Raw genomic sequence first — 24775 nt, 5'->3', positions numbered from 1 at the left:
TTCACTTGAGGCCCAACAAAGGACAGAGGACACAAGCCCCTTCCCACTTTACAAGGATCCATGTTTAGTAGTTGTTACGCTTTGTGTTTCCTCCTCAGGATCGTGGCGGCTCGGCTGAACGGCTCTCTGGACTTCTTCACTGTGGAGATAAACAAGCCTCTGGGTCTGCTGCAGTACAGAGGTGAGGCTCAGACACACCCCTCTGCTGTGTGGCTGAGGGATGTGCATATCTGTTTGGTAGTTATGCAAGTCTGTACAAGTCTTATTCAATATTAAATCAAACCTTTGTGAAGTCGATACAAACAATAGGGCTCTATTAGGACCTTGTTTATATGTGACATTTATCGCTCATACCGCTTAAGTTAAACATCTTTGCATTCTCTTGTTTAGGATTTGTTAATGTTTTAACATGTTTTAGTATATTTGTTTAGGGTTTGGTTCGCTGGTCGGAGAAAAAATGAAAATTGTGACGACCTATTTATTAAAAAGACTTACGGATGAATTGATTAATCGCAAACATAATTTCACATTATTGGATTAGATAAGTGTTCGTAGCACCTTGTGGAATGGTGGAAAAGGTAAAGAAATGGGCATGGAGGTTCTGACACCGTATAATGTATCCTTCTCCTCCTCCCCCCCCCCCTGCAGGTGCTCCTGGTCGAGGCACCATGCCCCCCTCCCCATGTTACAGCAGTGAGGATGTGATCAGCTGTCAGCTGACGCGCTCCGTACAGTGCGCTCACCAGAAGCCAATCACAGTGCTGCGAGCGGCGGCCGGCCGGGTGGTGACGGGCAGCCAGGACCACACCGTCAGGGTAAATGTTCAATATGTTTATTTTCAACGGTCACGTGACGACACAATACAAAGAACTACACTAAAGACAACACATAACAGAAACCACAGAACAAAGACAGACTCTGAAACCAAAGGAAGCTGCAAGATGAGACTCAATCTTGTGCCTTTACCAAATGTGAGAATGTTTTCTGTTGTACTTTTTAACTCCATAGTTTAAAGGTGGGGTAGGTAAGTTTGAGAAACCGGCTCGAGATACACTTTTGTTATATTCCATGGAATGCTCTTAACATCCCGATAGCAATGAATATCTGAAGTGCTTTGACAAAAAATCCATTAATAAATTCATCTGTGGAAGCCGTACTGCTGTAAAAAGCACGACCAATCATCTGAGCCGGCCCGGCTAAAATAACTGGATGGCCTACCTGCCTGTCAGCCTTCCATCTGTGCACAAACTTATCTCGTGCCCTCATTGGTCATGTGCGCGTTCGTGTGTGTTGGAGGAGGAGCTCTGTGAGGAAGGGGCAGATGTTCTCCGGCTGTGTATTTTCAAATAGCGCACTCCAGCTGGTTTCTCCAAAATGACCTACCCCCCCTTTAAGCACTTTACTATTCCTCTTTTATTCATAATGCTCTTGAGCACCAGTCCCTAACACACTCTTTAAGAGTTCCCCTCAACACATGGGAGAATCTCTCCAAAGGCAAAATAAACCTCATTTTGAAACCAGGGATCTGTGTGATGTTTTTAACTGACATTTAGAACCATCAGATCCACAAATCAAATGGCATCGCAGCTTCATATTTAAAATCTCTTATTGTGAAATATATAACACATTTCTCACATATTGATACACAAGAATCAAAGGTTAAACCTCACTAGACCAACAGCTTTATAAGTATAACTGTTCTTTAATTATTGTTCTGTTGTTTATTGATCAGATTTACCGCCTGGAGGACTCGTGCTGCCTCTTCACCCTGCAGGGTCACTCTGGAGGGATCACAGCCATCTACATAGACCAGGTACGTACCTTTTAACTTGCATTATATTACCATACATCTCTACACTGTCCTTCCACTGCTGTATACAACACTTTCCAGACAAATGTTACAGGTGGACGGGATTGGGTTTGAGAAACTGTAGGCCTATGCTTGACTTTGTTTTTTATGGCATGTCAGAAAAGTCAAAGTATAGTATGTCATATAGTTCATAGTACTGTATGTTGGCTATAGGAACATCCAAAGAAGGTCAGTATAGTATATTGAAAAATAAAGTTAGTTTATTACACTGAACAAAAATATAAATGGAACACTTTTTTTTTTGCTCCCATTTTTCATGAGATCTGAAAACCAGTCAGTATCTGGTGTGAGGGTTAGGGTTAGGGTTTAACACTAGGGTTCTCGGACCCCCCCAGACCCCCCCAATAAAGCAAAACTGCACGTTTCAGAGTGGCCTTTCATTGTGGCCACCCCAAGGCACACCTGTGCAATAATCATGCTGTCCAATCAGCATCTTGATATGCCACACCTGTGAGGTGGGATGGATTATCTCGGCAAAGGAGAAGTGCTCACTCTCACAGATTTTTTCAGATTTGTGAAAAATATTTGAGAGAAATGGTTATTTTTTAATATAGAAATTTTTTTAGATCTTTGAGTTCATCTCATGAAAAATGGGAGCAAAACAAAAATGTTGCGTTTATATTTCTGTTCAGTGTATATCAAGTGTTATAGTATAGTGTGTCAAAAAAAATGCACAGTACGGTATTTTGATAAAAAGTCATAAAAAAGTATGTTTAAAAAAAGTAGTAGAATAGTACGTCACATATAGAAAGTCATATACCTCACATGTTTGTTCCTCCTCAGACGATGGTCCTGGCGAGCGGCGGGCAGGACGGAGCCATCTGCCTCTGGGACGTCCTGACGGGGAGTCGTGTCAGCCATGTTTACGGTCACCGTGGCGACGTCACCTCGTTGGTCTGCACCAACTCCTGCGTCATCAGCTCAGGACTGGACGACCTCATCTGTATCTGGGACCGAAGCACCGGGATCAAACTGTACTCCATACAGCAGGTAACGCTGTCGGTCTGCCTATAGGAGGGGCTTACTGTACCCTAACAGACAAACACTTCAGAGACATGTTCTGTACATATCTGAGACCTAAAATGTGTTTAGAGTTTACCTTTAAGGTTCTTTGCTTGTGAAATGAATCGGAACAATGATCCAAAATGTGCCCTAGACTACCCCAACATTGACCCCTTTTCCCTCTCTCCTGTGGTCCCCAGGAGGCGGGCTGCGGGGCCAGTCTGGGGGTCATCTCTGAGTCCCTGCTGGTGACGGGGGGGCAGGGCTGCGTCTCCTTCTGGGACCTGAACTTCGGGGACCTGCTGCAGACGGTGTATTTGGGCCAGAGCAGCGACGGGCAGGGCGTCCGGCAGCTGCTGGTGCTCGACAACGCCGCCATCATCTGTGACTTCGGCAGCGAGCTCAGCCTGGTGTACGTGCCCTCGGTGCTGGAGAAACTCGACTGACGAGGGACGGAGAAAACAAACAAAAACTCCAAACCTTTTTTTTGCTCTTTTCTTGTTTTCTGACCCAAAGGAGCCACGGTTTGTCGAACAGTTGCATAAAAGGCTCTTTTTATTTCCTTGTAGTACAAGCCCGGATGTAGAAAAACAAACGGACTGATTGTGCGTCCTGCTGCATTTGATCAGAGGAGGGAGCGTGACAGACTCTCGACCCTGAACACTTTTAACGAGGGTCAGTTTTAAGAGAAGCTGGATGTTTTAAAGAGGATCCATCGGTCACCAGTTTGTGCTTTTTTTGGTTTGTTTTTTTAATGCGTGTGTTTCTTTTGTGGCTCTGCCCTCTATGCTGCTTACACGGGTGAGGCTGTACTGAGACCTCACCCGCCCAGAGAGGGAGATACAACTGTCTCCTTATTTTTTAATATTCCTGCTGCCTCTTTTTGCAGCTGTGCAGGTCTACGGTGTGTGTGTGTGTGTGTGTGTGTGTGTGTGTGTGTGTGTGTGTGTGTGTGTGTGTGTGTGTGTGTGTGTGTGTGTGTGTGTGTGTGTGTGTGTGTGTGTGTGTGTGTGTGTGTGTGTGTGTGTGTGTGTGTGTGTGTGTGTGTGTGTGTGTGTGTGTGTGTGTGTGTGTGTGTGTGTGTGTGTGTGTGTGTGTGTGTGTGTGTGTGTGTGTGTGTGTGTGTGTGTGTGTGTATTAAGGCCCTTTTTATGGCAAAACACTGCTGAGAACAAACATTAAAATGATCGTGTGTGAGACTGTGTGAGTGAGGGAGAACTGATGATTACTGTATAAAGTAAACCTCCAATAGGGGGCTGTTTTTATATGTATAAATCTATTATTTATTAGCGATACAGTTTTGAATAACGGTTTGTTTATGAATGGCTAATCCCGGTTGTAAAACGACAATATAACGATGTGGAGGTAATGACGTAGATGTAAGATGGTGACGATGTGTTGGGCGGGTTGGGGCATTGGTTATAAAATGGTTATTTGTAATATTGAACTGGAAACACTGAAGTTTTTTTAGTTTTGGGGGCTGGGGGCCTGGGTTACTGATGCTAAGGGAGGGGGGGGGGGTGTGTCTGCGTGCTAAACCTTCATCAGGCTACCTCCATTTTCCAATCTGCTTGAATTTTGGATGAGAATACTAACTTTTTTCTGCACAGGCTGTCGTATTTTTTATAAATTGTGCCCTTTTAGAGATTTTTTGAAATCACTGTTTACTGTAAAATCTCTTTGTTCCTGGATTTTAATTTTGCCCTCGACAAAATCCTAAAACCTAATGGCCTCTTGTCAGTGAAAATGTGAACAGATATCCGTTATTATAATCCAGCAGCACCTGCGGTCTCTTTTTATAAACGTGGCTATTTAATGCCCCTATAAGCTAATAATACGTAACAATATTTACATGGATGCTTTCATTATCAGTTAGCAGCAGTGTGGTTAATATTTTTTACATTTTTTGATTTTTACACTGCCTTTTTAGAGAGAAATCAAGTCATAGATTTGATTAGAACTTACTGATAATTAATGAATTATCTTAAAATCTGATTTATTTACATTAAAACATTCCTTCGACACAAACATTACTTTGCAAGGTACGCACAACCAAAATAAGTTTGTAAAAGCAGAATTTGAACACTGTTTCTGTGCTCCTACAATTATCTTTTTTATTTACTGTTACTGTGCAAACGTTTTCATTAACCGCAGACATTCATGAGGCATAAAACATTTCCACAAGCTTCACATGACATACAGAATAACACCGTTCTGCTTCAGAGTAAGGAGACTTGTATTCAGAGGACATTTTGTATTGCTTTGAGATGTGTGTGTATCATGTGATGCTTTGAAAATGTGTTGTGTATGATAAAGATCTGTTTGATTGAAATGTTTCACACACTTTGAACTGATTCTATTATTTTAGCTTCAAATCTTTCAAAAACAATGCATTGGTTGTTTTTAAATTTCAGTGGGAAAATCCAAAGAATATACAAATATATTTGTTCTGTAAAGTCAGCAAGGTGATTACAAATCCAGCAGCACCTTTTTTTTAATTAGAGATTCACAGCACAATAATGTAGTGTAATTTGCTCATCAAACTTTTAAAGTGTTTGCAGAACATCCACTCAAATTGCTGACCCACAATCAGATGTATTACTAGTTAAAAATAGATGAAAAGAATCAAACTAAAACGTGTTTATTTATTTGATAAAGTAACATGATAGCAGTCAATTGCAGGACTTTAAAACCCCGTTCAGTTTGGATGCTGAAGGAATGTACATCAGGTTTAACACCAAGTCACAGAATGTATTTTCTACAAATCATCTACTGTTATCTCCTTCTAAAGAACGAAGTCCCAGAAAGAGACAAACCTTCATAAACAGCACTTAGACATCCTTATCCTTCACAGTATCGCATCGCAACACTAATTCAATTCACTGCTGACCCTCCCTGTTGACGCACACGTTACGCACTATAGCGCTCATCAGCTTACAATTAAAACAGGGAGTTTGGACCACACACACACCTGCAGCAGGACTAAACACTAAACACGCACACATGTTACAGGTGAGGTTTCACTGGGATGTAATCTGTTCATCACAAGCAGCTGAGTGAACATGTTATGTACCCGGAACTGCATACCTGAGAAACCACACCTGTTGCCTGTTAATTTATTAGCTTATGTGTTAGAAATGTTGTTTTTATATTTTTCTTTTTGTTTTCTTGCAATGTCAATTTGATTTAAGGAAGTGATTTGGAAAATATGCTCGATGATAATTCGCTTTCTGGAGGAGTTAAATAAGAAGATTGACACCACCCTTTTTAATATTAAACTAACGGTTTACTTAGCAAGCTAACGGTGAGCTTACTTCACAATAACCAGGGGAAAACAGATTTTTTTTACTTACTTGAGTATCGCAATATAAAATTATTTAACACTTTATCGATATTCAACACTTGTACAATTAAGTTTACATGCAATATTCATGGCAGTCCGTGGCTCAAATATAAAAAAAGCAGTCATAACGGTTAACTTGGCAAGCTAACGGTTAATTTAGCAAGCTAACGGTTAGCTTACTTTACCACAAGGGCGAACGGAAAACAGATATCATGACAGTTAGTGCTAATATGTTGGACATTACATACACTGATAATCCCACTGCTCTGATAATTGTAAAACAAACAGCCATCTCATGAGTGCTGATTTTATTAGCATTTTACCTCATTTCTGGTGTACAGATCACCAAATGCTTGCTTTCAATCTTATATAAAATGGCATCAATCTTCTATTATAATTCCACCATAAAGTGAATAAAATTATTTCCCAAAATGTTAATTTCCTTATGGAATGGAGGAAGGGTGGATGTTTGAGTCTTAGCCCCCTGAATGTCTGTTCATCACATATGGACTTTTAACAACCCATATCCATCAATGTCCAATTTATTTGAGTAAATGATGCTTGTTTTTGCTGCTACAAACATACCTTTTCAGAAGTCTGTGGATGCATCTTCTGAAGATTTAAGTTGTTAAAGCAGAAAATGAACACTTCCTGTGGCAGCATCCTCGTAACAAACGCTTTGTTGCTCGACATAAACAAATACAAATCTAACAGCTAACCCCCAGCTCTGCTCCTCCCTTCATCAGCTGGCTATAAGTAGAATAACTTATTTACAATTTTGTAAAACAAAAAAAAGTGCAAGACTTTGTACTCATTTTCAAATAAAGAGGCTTTGATACCACAACAGCTGTCTTGTCTACTGGATTTATTTCATTTTCCTTTACAGTAATGAATGATTAGTTTGTGAAATGTACCAGAAGGACATTGGGAATAGTCTAACTTTATTTAAGATATTTACAGTGTTACAGAGGAAGAAAAGAACGAATAAACTTGTTAAGACGTGCTGATTTGTGTGACCACTGATTGAGTTCAAGGTGTTTTCAAGATGGCTCCACCCAGCTCCGATGACCTCCACGCATCCATTATTCTAGTTAAACGATCGCAGCCAAACACCAAATGAAAGTGGAGTGCATGCTGGGATTTCCCTCTTCTTTTTGGGCCCAGATGTGGGAGTGCACAACATCCATACAGACAAATAAAAAGCAGCAAAGAGCGACAGAAGGAAACCAGACGAGTGCATAGTGATCTGCTCCCAGAAGCCACCGGTGATGAAAGGAAAGTGTGTTTGTGTTTCAAACTTCACGACTGAACCCCCGCCGTCCGCCCCCCACCAGGCACGTCATGGTCAACTGCTAAAATGTCCCAGGATTCAGTGTGTTTTTCTACTTCAAAAGCAGGATTACAAAAGCGCTACAGGCCTGGTGTTAAAGTGGGAACAGGCTCTGCTCTCAGGGCTTCCCGAGGCTCCACAGGGGGTCCAAGCTGCCGAGGGGGTCGTCTCCTTCCTCCCCCCGGGGGGCCCCGTGGATCCCCTGACCCTCTGCCGGCTGCAGGAAGCTCTGCTTGGTCACCCGCTGCTTCCCTTTGCCCCCGCCCTCCATGGAGAAGGCCTCTGGGGTCATGGCGGCCAGGAGCTCCAGGGAGGAAGGAGCCGGAGCAGAGGAGGCTGGAGGAGGAGGAGGAGGAGGGCTGACGCTGGGGGAGGCGGGTGGTGAGGAGGGGGCGTCCAGGCCGTTAGGGGGTGGAGAGTGAGTGGGCGAGGTGAGAGGAGGGCTCAAAGAGGAGGGGGGCTCTGTGGGAGGGGCCTGGACGTCACTCAGAGAGTCGAAAGCGGGGCCAACGTGTTCCTCCACACCGCAGGGGGCCTCCAATGAGGGGTCTGTGGCGCTGGGGGGGCGGATGCTGAGTTTGGCGATGGTGGCCTGGATGGAGCTGATGGGCATGTCCCCCCCGAGGACAATGTCCTGCTGGGACTCCTGTCTGGAGTAAGGCTGCAGAGAGCAGGGGGAGAAGAGAAAACATTCGGATGAATTGTATCGAGATCCAATCCAACTTTATTTATACAGCACGTTTAAAAACAACAGTTGATCAAAGTGCTGAACATCAATAAATACATATATAAATAAAGCAGCATAAATACATTTAGACAAAAAGAAACTAATGTAAAAGCACGAGACAATAAAACCATACTTATAGCCACAGACTGAAAAGCCTTAAACACGATGTAAAAACATTTTAAAACACAACAAAATAGAAAACCCCAATTTAGAAAGCACAGACTGACACGTGGTCTGCTAAAGCACGGGAGAACAAGCAGGTCTTAGGGATAAGAGATCAGCCTGATTTATATTGAGCTCCCTAAAGGAAGTGCCTCGAGCTAGCTAATACCAATGAGCTTCACGTATCACTAATAACTACGCTGCTCTGACAGCTCTACTGAAAGTGGAAGCCGTACCTCGACTGGCCACAACTCGTAGATTTCCTTCGGAACAACCATGTGAGCAAAATGTGAAATAATACAACATTAGAACTAAGATCATTAAAAACAGTTTGGGGGGAGGATAAGAGGAAAGCGTTCACAAGAGGAACACTACTCTACGGACTTCAAAGGTGTGTTAAACTTACTGAAGAGTCTGATGACCCAGATTACCAAATCAATGAATTAGAACAAATGTGTTCATCAAGTTTGGGTTTATTTGACCAGTTGTTCAAATATGCATGTTTATATATAAGCAACGTAGTGCGAGTAGTAGTTATTCCATTTTTAAATATAGTTTTAAGTACCAGGTTTATGGTACCTAGAGTTGATCATATAACATAACCAGGCTAAACGTCACTGTTTTTAATCTGTTTACTTTATTATTTATGTTTTTTTTGTTGCGCTTATAAATCAAATTGATAATTATTATATTCAATCAGACGAAACTTTCAGAACAGGCCTTTTCATTGATCCATTACATTCACAAGTGACTCCGTGAATATAAAGACAAGAAAACATGAAGTATTGAGGGTCAGACCTTGGTCCGGCTGCAGGTGGGGGTGCAGGTGGAGGTGGGGGTGGTGATGCCGTGTCTCTGCAGGACCTGCTCCACGTGCTTCAGCACCGCCTCGTAGCAGAACTTCAGGTGGAGCTACAGACAGGAGCAACGAGAGTATTCAAATCAAATGTCACGTCTGAAAATCCACTCCTTCAAGGACTTAGTGATTAGCGTGTGTGTGTCCTGTTGTTTTAAACATGATCGATCTGTCACAATGAGAATACAAATGGTATATCTGATATTGTTGCATCGACTCAGTTGTCTTGTGTCTTATCTGTTGGAGAGAAACCATTCTTTATTTTATTTTAATAAAATGTGTCTATTAACCTGATAAAACGTTATATGTTGCTGCATGTACCTTTAAAGTTCTTAGCCAATCATCTGAGGGGAATTTCTTGTTGTTTGTTTTTTAACTTGGGATGTGTCATTTTGTGTTGTTTAAGTGCTATATAAATAAAGTTTTGTTCAGGGTGTATGCAGGAGTCCTGAAGTCACATGTAAAACCTTTTAAGACCCTTTCCATACATTTTAAGACCTCATCGCCACTTTGAGTTCTAACCGGTTACCTTGGCGACACACTTTACATCACATTGACTATATGCAGTATTGATTGTCCTTCTTCCTTATCTTCCAACAGTTTGGACGCAGACTTGTATTTCCCCATAACGATGTTGCTTAGCAACCGGCGTAAATGGACCTTAGCGCGCTATCAAGCAGTGAGCGTGCGATGTCCTGTTCAGATGACGTTCAAACCCAACGGGATGCCATAAATAAACTCCACAGAATCACACTACACACCTACGCAATGATTACATTCAGGCAGACTGTAGAATACAACCTCTCTGGACAATTTATATACTTATTGAAAACAAGTTACAAAATGTAATACCTTGGAAAATGCCTTTAATACTTTTTAATAGCCTTCATTTTCGCTAAATTGATTTATCAACTTTTAATACTTTTTAAGACCCCGCGGACACCCTGTTGTTATTATTATTATTATTATTATTATTATTATTATTATTATTATTATTATTACTGTATGTGTGTGTGTCTGACCTTCTCCTGCAGCATGTTCTTCCTCTGCTGCCTCATCTTCTTCACCAGCACAGGCAGGTCAGGGATCCCGTGGCCCGCCTCCAGCTCCTGCAGAGCGGCGTACAGCAGGCAGAAGGCGCCGGTGCGTCCCACCCCCGAGCTGAGAGACACGGACAACCGGCTGATAAGAAACACTTCTACTGACACCACTGAGGAGCTCAACTCAATCCACTGAGTGCTGGAAATTGAACGTGTAAAAGACAATCACACTTTTTTAAATATTGTTTCAAGATGCTGTTTATGATATACGCCATGTCCTGTTGACATTATGGCTTTCTACTAATGACTCTGGTACTTTCCTCCTAAACTGCTCTTGTATTGTTTCTTATTTCAATGTCATATACCTCTTATTGTTTATTGTTTATTTCTCTATACATCTTTACCTACCACGAGTGCCTGGACCCCACTCTCTTCCATAAGTGGGTCCAAAAGGACCCGTATTAGAATAATGTGTGTTTTTATGCCATTTTTGTCATTTTTGTTAAGAAAAATCACTTTTATAATATTTAGTATTATATTTTGATTCACATTAGAAATATTTTATATTTAAATTTTTACAATTTATCATTTTATAATTTATTTTTACATTTTGAAAAAAACGTTTTGAACACATCGATGCAAAGATCTCCGCTATTCTGAGACCCTCACCGTATTCCAGTCCCTTTTCAAAACTCATCTCTCCTCTTGTCTACTCATCATAGCCCACCCCCCATCAATCCATGCCAGTTGATCAAGTTTGATAGTCCTATACCCCCCACCCTAACCCTTATATTGAAAAGCGGTGTTGAGTCCTTGAAAAGCCCTATAGAAATATAATGTATTATTATTATTATTATTATTGTTATTATACTGACAGGTATCTGATCTGGCTGTGTGAAATAATCTCCCTGAGAGGTGTCACTTGTGATGTCGTCTGTGTGGTCCACAGTGAATGTATTCCTGACAGCAACAGGTGATAAGAATCAAAGGTTCCCAGAGGATCCCATAGGAAATGCATGTGGGTCATTTTTGACCCACTTATGGAAGCTTGGGGTAGAAATACAAAAACTACAATTTATTAAAATGTATAAAGTTTGAACAGCATGATTTCCAAAACATGTTTTTGGAGGAATAGCTGGAATATGAAATGATAAAAAAAAGGAATTACAAAGATACTTCAAGAAAACCACCTCACCGGGTCCAAGAAGACCCACTTCTGCATCTAAGGGTTAACAGGTTTTATTCAAATTGTGTATCTGTTGAGTTTTTTTAACTGTTGTTGTTTAAAGAAAAATCTGCATCATTTAGATCAAAAATTCAAATGAGGCAATCCAAAAGTTAAATAAAAATGTGTTAATGCTGTACAATATTTAAGTGTATATTATTTACATCACTAACTGCATCAAAAAGCTAATTACAGTACCTGTGTTTTGTTTTCATTGTCACTGTGAATGATGGTTAGTCACCAGCCAAAGCAGTTTCTAGAATATCCAGCTACACTGAAGTTAAGTGTATATTATTTATATCACTCACTACACTGAAGTTAAGTGTATATTATTTATATCACTCACTACACTGAAGTTAAGTGTATAATATTTATATCACTCACCACACTGAAGTTAAGTGTATAATATTTATATCACTCACCACACTGAAGTTAAGTGTATATTATTTATATCACTCACTACACTGAAGTTAAGTGTATATTATTTATATCACTCACTACACTGAAGTTAAGTGTATAATATTTATATCACTCACCACACTGAAGTTAAGTGTATATTATTTATATCACTCACTACACTGAAGTTAAGTGTATATTATTTATATCACTCACTACACTGAAGTTAAGTGTATATTAAGTTCATAACATGTCATAACACTCTTCTCACCTGCAGTGCACCACAACAGGTGTGTGTAGGGGCCTCTGGTGCAGGTAGTGTCCGTGGACGTCCTGGATGAAGCGCAGCAGGTTGCTCTTGCTTTCAGGAAGACCCCTGATGAGAAATATATAAAAACAATAAACCAACCAAACAAAATAAAGTTGGAGACAAATACCAACATCTATTTCTACGATGGACCAGAGCCACGTGCAGCAGCGTCACTCACAGCTCGGGCCAGGAGGTGAACTGCAGATGGACCACGGTGCGCTTCAGGCTCTGGTCGCGGTACTGCAGGCTGATCATGCGCTCCACGTGAGTCGGAGCCATCTTCTGCGTGGTGAGGCTGAGCGTGATCGGCCCCTGAGCGACCTGCTGGCCCCGCTCCGTGGGGAAGTATCGCACGACCTTCCCCTGGTTAGAGAGAGAGAGAAGTGTTAACGGGAGCTGCTTCTAAAAATAAACTTTGGAAAGAAATGACTTTATATCAAATGTTTTAACTCAATTGACATTTTCTTTTTGCCACTGCACACCATATTGAATCACAGCGCAGACTAAATGAACTCGGTACCTTTTCCAGCTCCTGCTCTGAGACCAGCATGACGATCAGGGACACCTTCTGCTCGTACACCATCAGCCAGAAGTCTGCCGCGGTGCCGCTGAGCGGGGCCTGCGTGGCGATGAGGCGCGGGCAGTACGGAGACAGGTCCTCCACCAGGCTGGCGTTGATGTAGTCGTCCTTCCCCGACTGCAGCAATACGCGGTTCAGGTCGTAGGGCATCACATCCTGGTGACGGTTCTTCATGGTGTAGCAGCGGGCGATGGCGATGGAGCGTTGGCGCGCGTCCTTCTCCTGCTGGTCCTGGAGCTCTCTCCAGCGGGCGTCCAGCACCGACAGCCCCCCCTCGCTCTCTGAGGGCTGCTCCAGGGAGTCCACCTTGGCCCGGTAACGTTCCAGTTCACCGTGAAGACGGGCGACGCGCTCTGGAGCTTGGTAAGGGTCTCCCTGGATCAGGAGCACCGCCTGGGAGCTCTTCTTCCCGTCCTGGGGGTCAGCCTTGGTGGGCTGGAGCACGTTGGTGGGGGGCTTGGTGCCTCCGGGAATGCTCTCAGGGCTCGAAGAGAGAAGGTCGTCCGTGCTTGAGTTCTGGCGCTGAAACAGAGAGGTGGAGGGAGAGGCAGTGGAGGGGGAGGGGAGGGTGGGAGGAGCTCCGGGGGTGGGGGCTGGTGTGGGTCTCTGCTGGGGGTTCAAACTCAGAGAGGTAGGACCTGGGGAGGGAGATGGGGAGGGGGAAGGAGATGGGGAGGGAGGGACATTGTTGGGAGGCTGAGGCACTGAAGGGCCTCCAGGAGTGGGCTGCATCATGTGTTGGGCGGGGGGCATGTGTGGACCCATGGCAGGCGGTTGCTGGGGGGCACTCGGGGGTACATTAGGTCCTGCAGCTGGGGGGTACATAGGAGAGGGCTGCGGGTGAATCATGGGAGCCTGAGGTTGTTGGGGGGCGGCATGCTGGGGGGCCAGAGGCTGCTGAGGCATCATCGGAGACCCTCCAGGGTAGCACATCCCCCCAGGATGAGGGGGCGGAGCCTGACCGGGCATCTGCATGGGCTGCTGGGGCATGTTCGTGATTGGAGGCTGTCCAGGGTGGTGGTGAGGGGGCATCTGTGGCATGGGGCCCCTCGGCATGTGGACCATATGAGGCTGTGAGGCTGGAGGCATCTGTGGCCGCATGTTGGGGTGAAGGGGCTGGTTACCGGGGGGCATGTAGTGCTGGGAGACCGGGGGCATTTGCTGACTTGTGGGGGGCATTTGTACTCTGGGACCGCCTGGTATGTGCATTTGTGGGTGGGGAGGGATCTGCTGCTGTTGGGGCATCATGTGTGGGTGAGGAAGTCCAGGGGGCATCTGTTGGTGTTGGTGGGGGTGGGGCATGTAGGGCTGGGATGTAGGAGGTGCAGGCTGAGAAGTGGGGGGTATGTGTTGAGGAACAGTTTGAGGGGGCCTTGGCATCATGTGAGGGTGCTGCTGGGGGAGGTAGCCTTGGGGGGGCTGGTAGCCCTGGGGTATCTGGGGCTGGGGCTGATAGCCATTTTGCTGATGTGGCTGCAGCTGACCTGGGAAGAGAGATGAAACCGTGTTAACAATTCAGATCAAATTCAGAGTGACCAAAACGATCAGCAGCATTAATACAATTGTGCTGAACATTTACAAAAAGTAATAAAATACTAAAAACATCTCCCCGTATGAGACATTACTAAATATGTGGTTTTGTGCAATCGCCAAATTAGCAGACTGCAGTCACACAGCAGAATGTGGTGCAAATGATTTTGACTGGTAATGGGATAACGATGTGGGAGAAAAAATGTTATCATTATTTTCAATATCAAAAATATATTTAAAAGATGTAGGAGCCGTTTGTTTTTTTTAAAGGATCTGTACCAAAAAAACATGTTTTTGTTAATCCTGTAGAATACCATGTGTAGGTTATTATGTTGATAAATGGTGCAGCCCGACAACGTGTAGTACGTTAACAAAAGTCAGTAACTTTAAAAAAGGTTCAGTCACAATAGAGTGCCGCGTCCTCGAAACCCGGAAGTAAACTCCTTCCGGTTCCCTCAACAAAAAAGCAATGAGATTTCTCCATAGGATTTTGGAAAATAGCTTGAAATAAGGTTTGTGGTTGAAACACATTTAAGGGACGGATCATGTTTAGTTCACGTCTACCTTACTTTTATCATTTTCTAAATCATAAATCTAGTCGCCAGAAGCTAAATGCTAACGTTATGCTGTAAAGGAACTACAGCAGGGTCGCTGCTTCCACGTCACGCCAACTTAAGATCCATATTCAAAACTACAGATTCTAAAGTGTTTGTTTGAACAGTCTGCAGGAGGCAGGGACTTGCTTTCAAGCAGAACAGGGCAAACACACTTAGAGGAGTGTTTACGTGTTCGGCGTAATGACGTACAACGGCCTCAACTTCTGTAGTCCTATTCAGCCACTCGGTAACAACCATCGTTTTTCAGACACGTAAACTCTTCAGGAATCACCAGTGGGGTCCCTGCTGATGGATTTAATGTCGTAGAACAAAACGTGATCTGTCTCTTCGATGTGTCTCAACCACAAACTTTATTTCCAGATATTTTCCAAAATCCTACGGAGAAATTGAATTGCTTTTTTGCGAAGGAACAGGACGTGGTAACATGCTAACCTACTTCCGGGTTTTAGGACGCGTCACTGTGGCGCTCTATAGACAAGCTATTAGCACGTTAGAAAGACCAACCAGGACATGTTTCCCCATACAACAGTCTGAAAAGATACAAAGAAATATCCAGAGCGCTGTGAGCTGTTTCCATGTTTATACGCCTATAATGTATTACCATGTGCTGTATGCTTAGGCTGAATGTTTGTAATTTCTTGGTTATTTCTTCCGATGTATGTGTGTGAATGTTGTTTGTATGTTGTACTTGTTTGTTATTTGTTTTCTTGGGACCCCCTTGAAAACGAGGTGATTCACCTCAAGGGGTTTATCCTAATAAAGAAATTTGAATATATATACTGATGCAAAACAAACCAAAAGATGAATGTGTTTTGGAAACAGTTTACTTGTGTTGAGGCTTGAGAAAAAGAAACTTTAGGGTTTTTTTTGTGTGGTAATCAAACTACCATGGTTCACCGTAACATGCCTACCTGGAAACGCCTGCTGGTAGTGTGGAGGAACCCCAGGCTGGGGGGGCATGTATCCGTGCTGGTACCCCTGCTGAGCCTGCATATGAGGGTGGGGTCCAGGAACAGGTCCCGGCCCGGGCTGGTACCCCTGAGGCAGTGGCTGCCCCATGGCCTGAGGGTACGGCTGCTTCTGCTGGGGTTGTTGTTGGGGTTGTTGGGTGTGGGGATGTTGGGGGTGGGGATGTTGGAGATGGGGATGTTGGGGATGGGGTTGGGGGGCGCCATGAATGGGCATTCCTGGTCGAGCCATAAACTGGGGATACCCCCCCATCTGTGGAGGGACAGCGTAGCCAGTGGATGCTGCAGGGTGGCCAGGGTGGTGCGGGGTATGGGCGTAGCTGGGGATGGGGGCCTGGATGCTGTCCACTGTGGTGGTGGAGGGTCTGACCGGGGCGGGGGCTACCAGGCCGGGCTGTGGGGCGTGAGGCGGGCGATAACCTGGTAACTGAGGAGGCATCTGAGGAGCCATGTGAGGGAGGGGTCCGCGGGGGAGCTGTGGCGCTAATCCAGAAGTAGGAAACTGTGCTATCCGGGCCAGCAGCTCGGGGGGGGGCAGGTTAGCGGGGAAGCGCGGTCCAGGCCAGGGGAGGGAGCCTGGACCCAGGTGAGCTCCGGGGGGGTGGTAGTGTTCGTGACCGGAGGGGAGGGAAGGGATGTCCGGAGGGAGGCTGCGCAGCTCCTCAGGGAGGTCGCCCCCCAGAGCCAAGATGGCGGCGCTCAGCTGGGCCAGCTCCGGGTCGTCCAGGCTGGAGCAGGCGGAGTCCCCGTCTGAAGACCTCGCCTGCAGGGAGGGCTTTGCTGCTGTGGGCCGGGCAGGGGGCTTCTTCTGGGTCTCTCTGAGGAGGGGGCGGGAGACAAACATTTTATAATTTAGGCGATGATACATTTCTCTGTCCCTTCTCCTGAAAAACAACTGGAAGAACAGCTTTCATGTTCTCAGCTCCAGCAGCTTGGAATGATTTGATATATATATTCCGTTAATAACTGTGCAATATATACCTGGCTGCTCCATCTTCAGAACTGTTACAGGACGTGTATTTTGTAAATTGTGTAATTAAAAAAAGTTAGTTAACATTAGGCTGTCTTTGGATCTTTTCTGATTCACCGGTTGGGATTAGATGCATTCCACCAATCACACTATTATTAATAGAGCGTTCACTGTGTATTATAACTTTACAACTCATCTATATTTTTCATTGTACATAAAGATATTGCCAATAAATTTATTGTTGACAACTAATCGATTCATATTTGAAACTCTAATTAAAACATTGTTTATTGTTTCTGTCTGTCTGTCTGTCTGTCTGTCTGTCTGTCTGTCTGTCTGTCTGTCTGTCTGTCTGTCTGTCTGTCTGTCTGTCTGTCTGTCTGTCTGTCTGTCTGTCTGTCTGTCTGTCTGTCTGTCTGTCTGTCTGTCTGTCTGTCTGTCTGTCTGTCGACCTACCTACCTACCTACCTATCTACACTGTAGCTATGTACGAATGACAACAAAAGCCTTGAAACTTGAAACTAAAGTTAGCCTCACTTCTCCAGGAGGGGCCTCCTCTCCTCGGCCCGGGTCTGAGCCAGGGTCTTGGCTCTCTCCAGCAGACGGGAGGCTTTGTCCTCCAGGTCCTCGTAGAACTCCTTCCCCTCTTGAGACTTCTTCATCAGGTCCTCGTAGGCCTCGTAGGACCCCACCAGCCCCTGCACAGTGCCGTTCCACTGCTGCTCCGTCTGGCTGAGCCCCTTCCTCACAGAGGCGTACTGCACGTTGGCCTCCGTCAGCGCCTTCAGGATGTTCTCCTGCGCCGCCAGGTTCTGATCCAGGTACACCTTCACCTGCTCGTACTTCTTCAGCTGATCCTCGAATGTACGCTGCAAGGACACGGGTCAGTTAGACGTCTCAGATATTTCACTGCTGTATAGAAAGGTTCGAAGCTTCATTCAATAGTTAAAGGTCACCTATCATGCAATTTGTAGGGAATAGCATAGGTCTCAGAAATATAAACTAGGGCCGGGACTCGATTAAAAAAATTAATCTAATTAATTAGAGGCTTTGTAATGAATTAATCGAAATTAATCGCATTTTTAATCACATATAAATATTTGACCTGAGAACAGTGAGAAGCAATTTTTTTTACATGTATTTTAGTATCCTACCATTGAATAATGACTGAATACATAAGCTTATGCAACAAAACATTGTTTATTTTTTTCAAGGTGGTCCTTAACCAAGACCAACAGAAAAGTGCAATTTTTGCCATAAAGTGTAGCAATAGCATATTTAGGAATATAGTACATTTCAGAGATTCAGGTAGCCTATAGGTAGGTAGACCTTCTGTAAACTATAACACTTTGTTTTTTAAGTAAAACACAATACTTTCAAGTACATTCAGAACATTGGAAACCCTGACTATTAGAAAACATCTCTCTGTTGCTTCAGAGGCCAGAACAGACTTTGTTGATTTACCAACAGTTGATTTAAAAAATCTAATACATTTCAGTCCAACTCTCTCAATAACCTTGGCCAAAACAATAAACAGTTCAACATAAAGTGCCAGTTGCACCAACAACGTAATAAATAGTTCAACATAAAGTGTACCATTTAAAATTAAAATAAAACAGTGCCAGTGATTGACCTCAATCCCTCCTATTCTTCCAATATCCTGATGAAAAATAAAATCTCTCTGTTGCATAGGCCACTGTTTGATCAACGCGAATTGGGTGTGGGTCCTTGTACTCCGAGTGGGGCTAACGTCCACGCTAGCTTCCACGCTAGCTTCCACGCTAGCTGCTATATGTTTTGCATTGAGGTGATACTTGAGGCTTGATGTGCTGCGGTGATATGCAAATTCCTTTTTGCATAATTTGCAAACAACCGTGCTCTTATCGATCATTCCATCCGTCCGTTTTTTAAAACAAAATGTCCCATCCACGGGGCCAACCAAAGCGGTCTAATCAGCTTCTTCATTCGACTATTGTTCACTGTGGTTTGTTGTTGTCTGAACTAATGAACGTTAGTTGGTGCTCCAGTATAATCGGTACCCCTGAAACTCATCCAGTGAGAAACGTTCCGCGGTGCAAAAATAAGTGCGATTAAAATGCGTTATTTTTTTTAACGCGTTAATTTTTGTGTAATTAATTAATGCGTTAAAGTCCCGGCCCTAATATAAACATATATAAAAAACATGTCTATGAAGTGTTTTGCTCAAAATACCAAAAAGATCACCCATTCTAGCCATGCCTCATATCCCTCTATTTCACTTCCTGTTTCAAAAGTGCTGATTTGGGGTATAAAGCTTAAAATTAAATAATTGATAACAAATAAAAAAAGTTGGGGTCTGAGCTCATGCGGGACCCGGCAGCTACTGTCTAAACTAAATACTGCCGTGATGAAACGCCATATCATGGATTATCAAGGATTATCTCTGAAACAGTATGGAGCTCAAAGGCTTTCTCTCTTGCCGGTTATACCACAAGGTGAGTTCCTTTTTACTTCCTGCTTCTTCACACACATGCTCTCCAGTACAGGTTAGCTCTGAGTGTTAGCGATGCTAATGTAAACACCGACCATATTACGTCCAAAACAATCGGGCATTGTTTCTGATAGCAGCTTTCTGATAGGGCCGTGGGTCCACATTTCAGATATTACGTCATATCAGACGCAAATCTGGATCAGCTCCGTTGTTCCCCCGTTTTTAGAGATTTGGGTACGGAGGAAAAGAGAGGGTTTTATTTTCTGACGCTGCGTGACACACACCGGGGACACATCTTTATGTATAAAAGACATCAAAAAGTGCACTTTGCATGATAGGTCCCCTTTAAAATAGAATTCTAAATCAAAACATTGGAGTTTCTGCACAGTCACAATCTTGTTATTCTGTTTAAAGCAGGTATTTCTGCACTGTTTCTAATAAGGATGTTTTTGTATTATACTATTTGTAGAATTAGATTCCAATGGTGGCTGCATAGGAATTTTTACGATAAGTACTTTTCCTTTTCATGGTTTCGACGTCACAATATTACAAAAATGCGTAACTTCATTTGAAACCTGAGGCAAAGCTTTATATGTAATTTTTTTTTTATAAATTCAGTCCAGCCCTACTTATGTTAGTAAAGCAATTCTGTACTTAGTTTAACTCTTTTACTTATTTAAGTTACATTCAGCACGTGTTGTGTAAGCTTCAGGGACCACGTGCAGCTGCGTACCCTCATGTCGGCCCTCTCCGTGGTGACCAGGGTGGAGGTGATGTCGTCCTGCTGGATGAGGTCTCGGAGCTGCTTCTCCAGAGAGCCTCTCTGCTCCCTCATCTCATGCACCTTCCCCAGGATCCGCTTCATGCACTGCAGCCCCGCCACTTCCTCTGCACGCACGCACACAAACACACAAACACAAAACAATGCATTAGTGGACAAAAAATAAAAACAAACGGGTAACTATTTAGTGAACATTGAGCCTATGATGTATCATTTCAGTATTTAGTTTAGTACGTTTAGTTTTTGGTTGCTAAACAACAACATTCTGCAAAATCAGACGTCCATGAACCCTCAGCATCAGACCCCCCCTCACCTTCGCTGAGCTGGGGCCGGGGCAGGGCCTCCTTCAGGCTCTCCAGGGGCCCCCCCAGCAGGCGCAGGTTGCTGATATGCAGGTTCATGGCTCTATGGAGCTCTGTGTTGGTGAAGCTGGCCTTCTCGTGAGCCTCCATGTATTTCTCCAGGTCCCTGCGGATGTCCCCCAGAGCCTGGGCCTGCGCTGGGGAGTGCAGCTCGCCTGCAGCGGGGCCCCCGGCCTCCTGAAGGGCCCGCTGACCCGCCTCGTCCTCCTCCAGCACGTCTCTGATCTCCTTCAGGGAGGACTCCACATCAGTGAAGACGCCAGAGAGCCCTGCAGAGGCAAGGAATGTGACGGGTGTTTAACACTTAAACATCTCAAGCGTGTTTGTCTAAGGATATGTTCCAGGTCGAAGCAATGGCCCCTAAATGTTTTAGAAACATGCTCTTATATCAGAATTGGTGGATAGCAAAATAAAAACAGAAACAAATCAAACGTTTTGGACTTAGAGTGTCGTCAACTCAACTTATAAAGGCGGGGGTTAGTGTTGTCTTTAAAACTTGTTTCCTCTCAGTTTAAAAAGCCAAAATAAGTCAGAGGTTGCCGGTTAAAGCACCTCGATCAACTTTAATGTTTTAATGTTGAGCAGAAATGACTAGACTTCCTCCTTCTTGAATAATGAGTCACATATGATTTTATATTAAGTGTTATCGCTCTTTTTAGCGTTAAATTATCCTTAACGGCAACGGAATTCAATATAACCACAGCTCCTGTGTGTGTGTGTGTGTGTGTGTGTGTGTGTGTGTGTGTGTGTGTGTGTGTGTGTGTGTGTGTGTGTGTGTGTGTGTGTGTGTGTGTGTGTGTGTGTGTGTGTGTGTGTGTGTGTGTGTGGAATGTAATTTTGCCCTCACTCATCCTGTTAAAAAAATAAAATTATACAAAAAGAGAATGCTACACAGCAGGGTGACAAATAAAACAAACATCCATCATTAAATATTTAGAATAAGTTCTTTCACAGTTTGGCAAGAAACAGGTTGTAAGGTTGCAGACATGAGGTGAGAATCATCTTGCACTACTTTATCTGTTTTATTTCCCATATATATATTTATTCATGTTGCTCTGTTGGAGGAGCCTGGGACTTAAAGGTCCCATGTCATGCTTTTCTGGTTATTACCCGTCCCCTTGTGCGTTATGAAGGTTTTTATGCATGTAAACGGTCTGCAGAGTCAAACCCCTCAAAGTACACCCTGTAGTATACCGGGTGTACACAGTAGTATACAGCGATACCTCCCCAAAACGCCTCGTTGGAGATACGTCATTGTCCATTGTTTACTTCCCGGGCATCGTAACGTAGGAATGGCCAGTAGCCGCGCCCAGAGCTATGACGCGATACGGTCATGCGTTACCCTGAACTAAATGGACCAATCCGTGGAGCCGTTACGTTACGTCCACGGAGCCGTTACGTTAAGCCCCCACTGATTGGTCCAAATTGACCAATCCACGGACCTCCAATCCTCGCACACACACTCAGTGCAGGCAGCTCGGCTGATTTCTCCTCCCTGGCTTCAGGCTGATAACAGACAGTTGGGATCGCGGCGAAATTCTCTCTGCAGACCCATTCTCTCTGCAGACCCATTCTCTCTGCAGACCCATTCTCACAGCGTTTATCAACCTTTCTCTTACTCAATATCAAGCCACACTTATTCTTTTTACTTCGGCTGTGACTTTGTGTGTGCTCAAGGTGAGTTTGGCTGTGTATCGCTAAACAAGGAAACCACACCTCCACGGAGCTCAGCGCGATTCACAACGTCCCGACCAATCAGAGCACACTGTGTTCACAGGGAGGGTGGGGGCTGGAGCTATTGGAGCTACAACGAGCCGTTAAAGGCAGGGAGTGAAATTCAGTGAATACACGTAGTTTACAGAGATGCTATTTGAGAAACCAATGTGAGTTTGGAAATTGCACAATATAAATCTATTCTAGTAGACCTCAACAATGGAATTATGATCAGTGGAAATGGCCATGACATGGGAGCTTTAAGTTTTTCATTGCCATATCTACACTGTAGCTAATGTGAACATTAAAATAATGCAGTGTTAATTTTGGCAGATATTTTTGATTTAGTCCAATACAGTCTATGATTTAGTCTTAGTCTTAAAGTTTAGACGAAAATGGTTATTAGTTTTAGTCACATTTTATCCTTCATAGTTTTAGTCCAGTTTTAGTCAAAATGTTTTCTCTCTTTAAACTAATTCAGTTTGGCAAACACAGGTATCTGAAATTGGAATCAATGTGACAGTATCAAGTGTTGAAATTCCTAAAGCAACATTTCACTCTCTTAACACTTTACTTGTGTAATTTCTAGGGATGGGTATCGTTAAGGTTTTTAACGGTACTACTACTCTTAAAAATCTGTGTGCACGCCGCTGCGTGTCTGTTAGGCCCCGCCCCCCACACACAGAGAGAGAGAGAGAGAGAGTTAGGCCCCGCCCCCCCACACAGAGAGACACAGGGAGATCGCTCTTCTGGAGTGAAGAGAGCGGAAATATTGATATTGCAAGTTAGAAACATTTTGAACGAAGACGCACACTTTGGGGGAAAATATGCTGCATTTTGAATCTCCGATAGTCCACCATTAACACCTTAGTCCCGTTTCGTCAACGAAAACTGAATATACATTTTGTCATAGTTTTTATTATCAAGAATCTATTTTTAGCTCGTCATCGTCTCGTCTTAGTCATGTAAAAAAGGTTGTTGAAGAACATTTTTCGTCATAGTTTTCGTTGACGAAATCAACACTGCAACCTTGAGTCTTGAATCCTGAGACGAGTTAGTTATTGGTCATAATATATGTTGCTCAAGCACCAAATGAGTACATAAGGCGATAATTTACAATGAAACAGTAGACTATGCTTTACATAGGGCTTATTCTTCTAAAGCTCCATTACATATTCTGTGAATTTATACCTTAAATATTAAACATTTAAACCATAAATAATACGTTTTTAGAAAGTGAAAAGAATCCAGATTTGAGTTGTTTGACATTGCTAAGCCTTAGTAGTTATAGTTGTGTATTTGCGTGTGTGTGTTCCCACTGACCCTGCATGGACTGGATCAGGCTCTTGACGGTGTCGGGTCTCACGCTGAGAGCAGCACACTTCTCCATCAGGACGGGGGGGATGTGGCTGTACATGTCCAGGTTATCCACCGACTCGGGCTCCAAACCCAGAGAGTCCATGAACTGCCTGCAGGAGGAGAGGACACGCTCAGCTTCCAAAGACACAGGGTGAACTAAAAATAAACCCTTTCAGTTAATGACTTTTCTACATTCATTTCAGAGTATAGAAGGGCCGTAGAAAGGTACCAAAAACCTTTCAAATAGGGTATTTTTGTAGCAAGAGCTCCAATGATCCTGTTGATAATTGATAGTCTTTTCAAGGATGGTGGGAATACATTAGCTGGTTATATTATATTTAATGATGTGGTATTAAGGTATGAAAATTCTCATTACACCAAGCAATGGATCAATTGAAGCGTTGAAAATAGCAATTTCAATTAATACACAAAAATTGTCATATTATTTGACTGTTTCTTTGCAGAAAAGCCCATTATACACACACTCCAGTGTTTCATTCTTGCTGTCTATCTGAGACAGACAGACAGACAGACAGACAGACAGAGGGACAGAGGGACAGACAGACAGACAGACGGACAGACAGACAGACAGACAGAGGGACAGAGAGACAGACAGACAGAGGGACAGACAGAGGGACAGACAGAGGGACAGACAGAGGGACAGACAGACAGACAGACAGACAGAGGGACAGACAGACAGACAGACAGACAGACAGACAGACAGACAGACAGAGAGACAGACAGACAGAGAGACAGACAGACAGACAGACGGAGACAGAGACAGACACACGCACACGTGTACTCACTCCAGTGTTTCATTCTTGCTGTCTATCTTGATCATGACGTCCCTCAGCAGCTTGGCCTTCTCCTCACTGGATGAACAGAAGCATAAGTGAATTATCTTTATGAATGAAAGGCAGACTGAACACACTCTTCAGCCTCCACTGTGCTCCTACCTGTATAATGAAGAGGCTTCATGAGCAGCCATTGGCACCAGCTTGGCGAACAGGTCCGGTCCGGTCACACTGGGGTCTGTGGGGTTTACTGGGAGAGCTTTCACCAGCGGGGCACCTGGAAGGAACAAATTAAATCCATTTCATAAAGCTACATCACTAGAAGAGGATATATCAGAAACAACAGCATGTCAGTATCAGAAATATTAGG

At 43.8% G+C, this 24775-nt stretch overlaps 2 protein-coding genes across 5 annotated transcripts in view; one reads left to right on the top strand and one right to left on the bottom strand.

The window, feature by feature from the left end:
* Positions 1 to 5208, top strand: part of scap (SREBF chaperone) — a 54401-nt gene extending 49193 nt beyond the window's left edge. For all 3 annotated transcript variants that reach the window (XM_079692088.1, XM_079692087.1, XM_079692086.1), the window contains exons 19-23: positions 99 to 181; positions 649 to 815; positions 1733 to 1813; positions 2654 to 2860; positions 3073 to 5208. In XM_079692088.1, coding sequence (XP_079548214.1) covers positions 99 to 181; positions 649 to 815; positions 1733 to 1813; positions 2654 to 2860; positions 3073 to 3318 — 784 coding nt within the window. In that variant the 3' untranslated portion in view covers positions 3319 to 5208. The remainder of the gene's footprint in view (positions 1 to 98; positions 182 to 648; positions 816 to 1732; positions 1814 to 2653; positions 2861 to 3072) is intronic.
* Positions 5209 to 7065: 1857 nt separating this feature from the next.
* Positions 7066 to 24775, bottom strand: part of ptpn23a (protein tyrosine phosphatase, non-receptor type 23, a) — a 32040-nt gene continuing 14330 nt past the window's right edge. For both annotated transcript variants that reach the window (XM_079692084.1, XM_079692085.1), the window contains exons 13-25: positions 24568 to 24682; positions 24418 to 24483; positions 23576 to 23721; positions 20491 to 20808; positions 20130 to 20284; positions 17464 to 17795; positions 15900 to 16774; positions 12782 to 14325; positions 12440 to 12624; positions 12223 to 12327; positions 10313 to 10451; positions 9233 to 9346; positions 7066 to 8206 (exon numbers count right to left, since the gene is read on the bottom strand). In XM_079692084.1, coding sequence (XP_079548210.1) covers positions 7664 to 8206; positions 9233 to 9346; positions 10313 to 10451; positions 12223 to 12327; positions 12440 to 12624; positions 12782 to 14325; positions 15900 to 16774; positions 17464 to 17795; positions 20130 to 20284; positions 20491 to 20808; positions 23576 to 23721; positions 24418 to 24483; positions 24568 to 24682 — 4637 coding nt within the window. In that variant the 3' untranslated portion in view covers positions 7066 to 7663. The remainder of the gene's footprint in view (positions 8207 to 9232; positions 9347 to 10312; positions 10452 to 12222; positions 12328 to 12439; positions 12625 to 12781; positions 14326 to 15899; positions 16775 to 17463; positions 17796 to 20129; positions 20285 to 20490; positions 20809 to 23575; positions 23722 to 24417; positions 24484 to 24567; positions 24683 to 24775) is intronic.

Source organism: Notothenia rossii (genome assembly GCF_949606895.1).
Source record: "Notothenia rossii genome assembly, chromosome: 7".
In the NCBI taxonomy this organism is placed as follows: Eukaryota; Metazoa; Chordata; class Actinopteri; order Perciformes; family Nototheniidae; genus Notothenia; species Notothenia rossii.
This window is presented reverse-complemented; position numbering and strand designations above follow the sequence as displayed.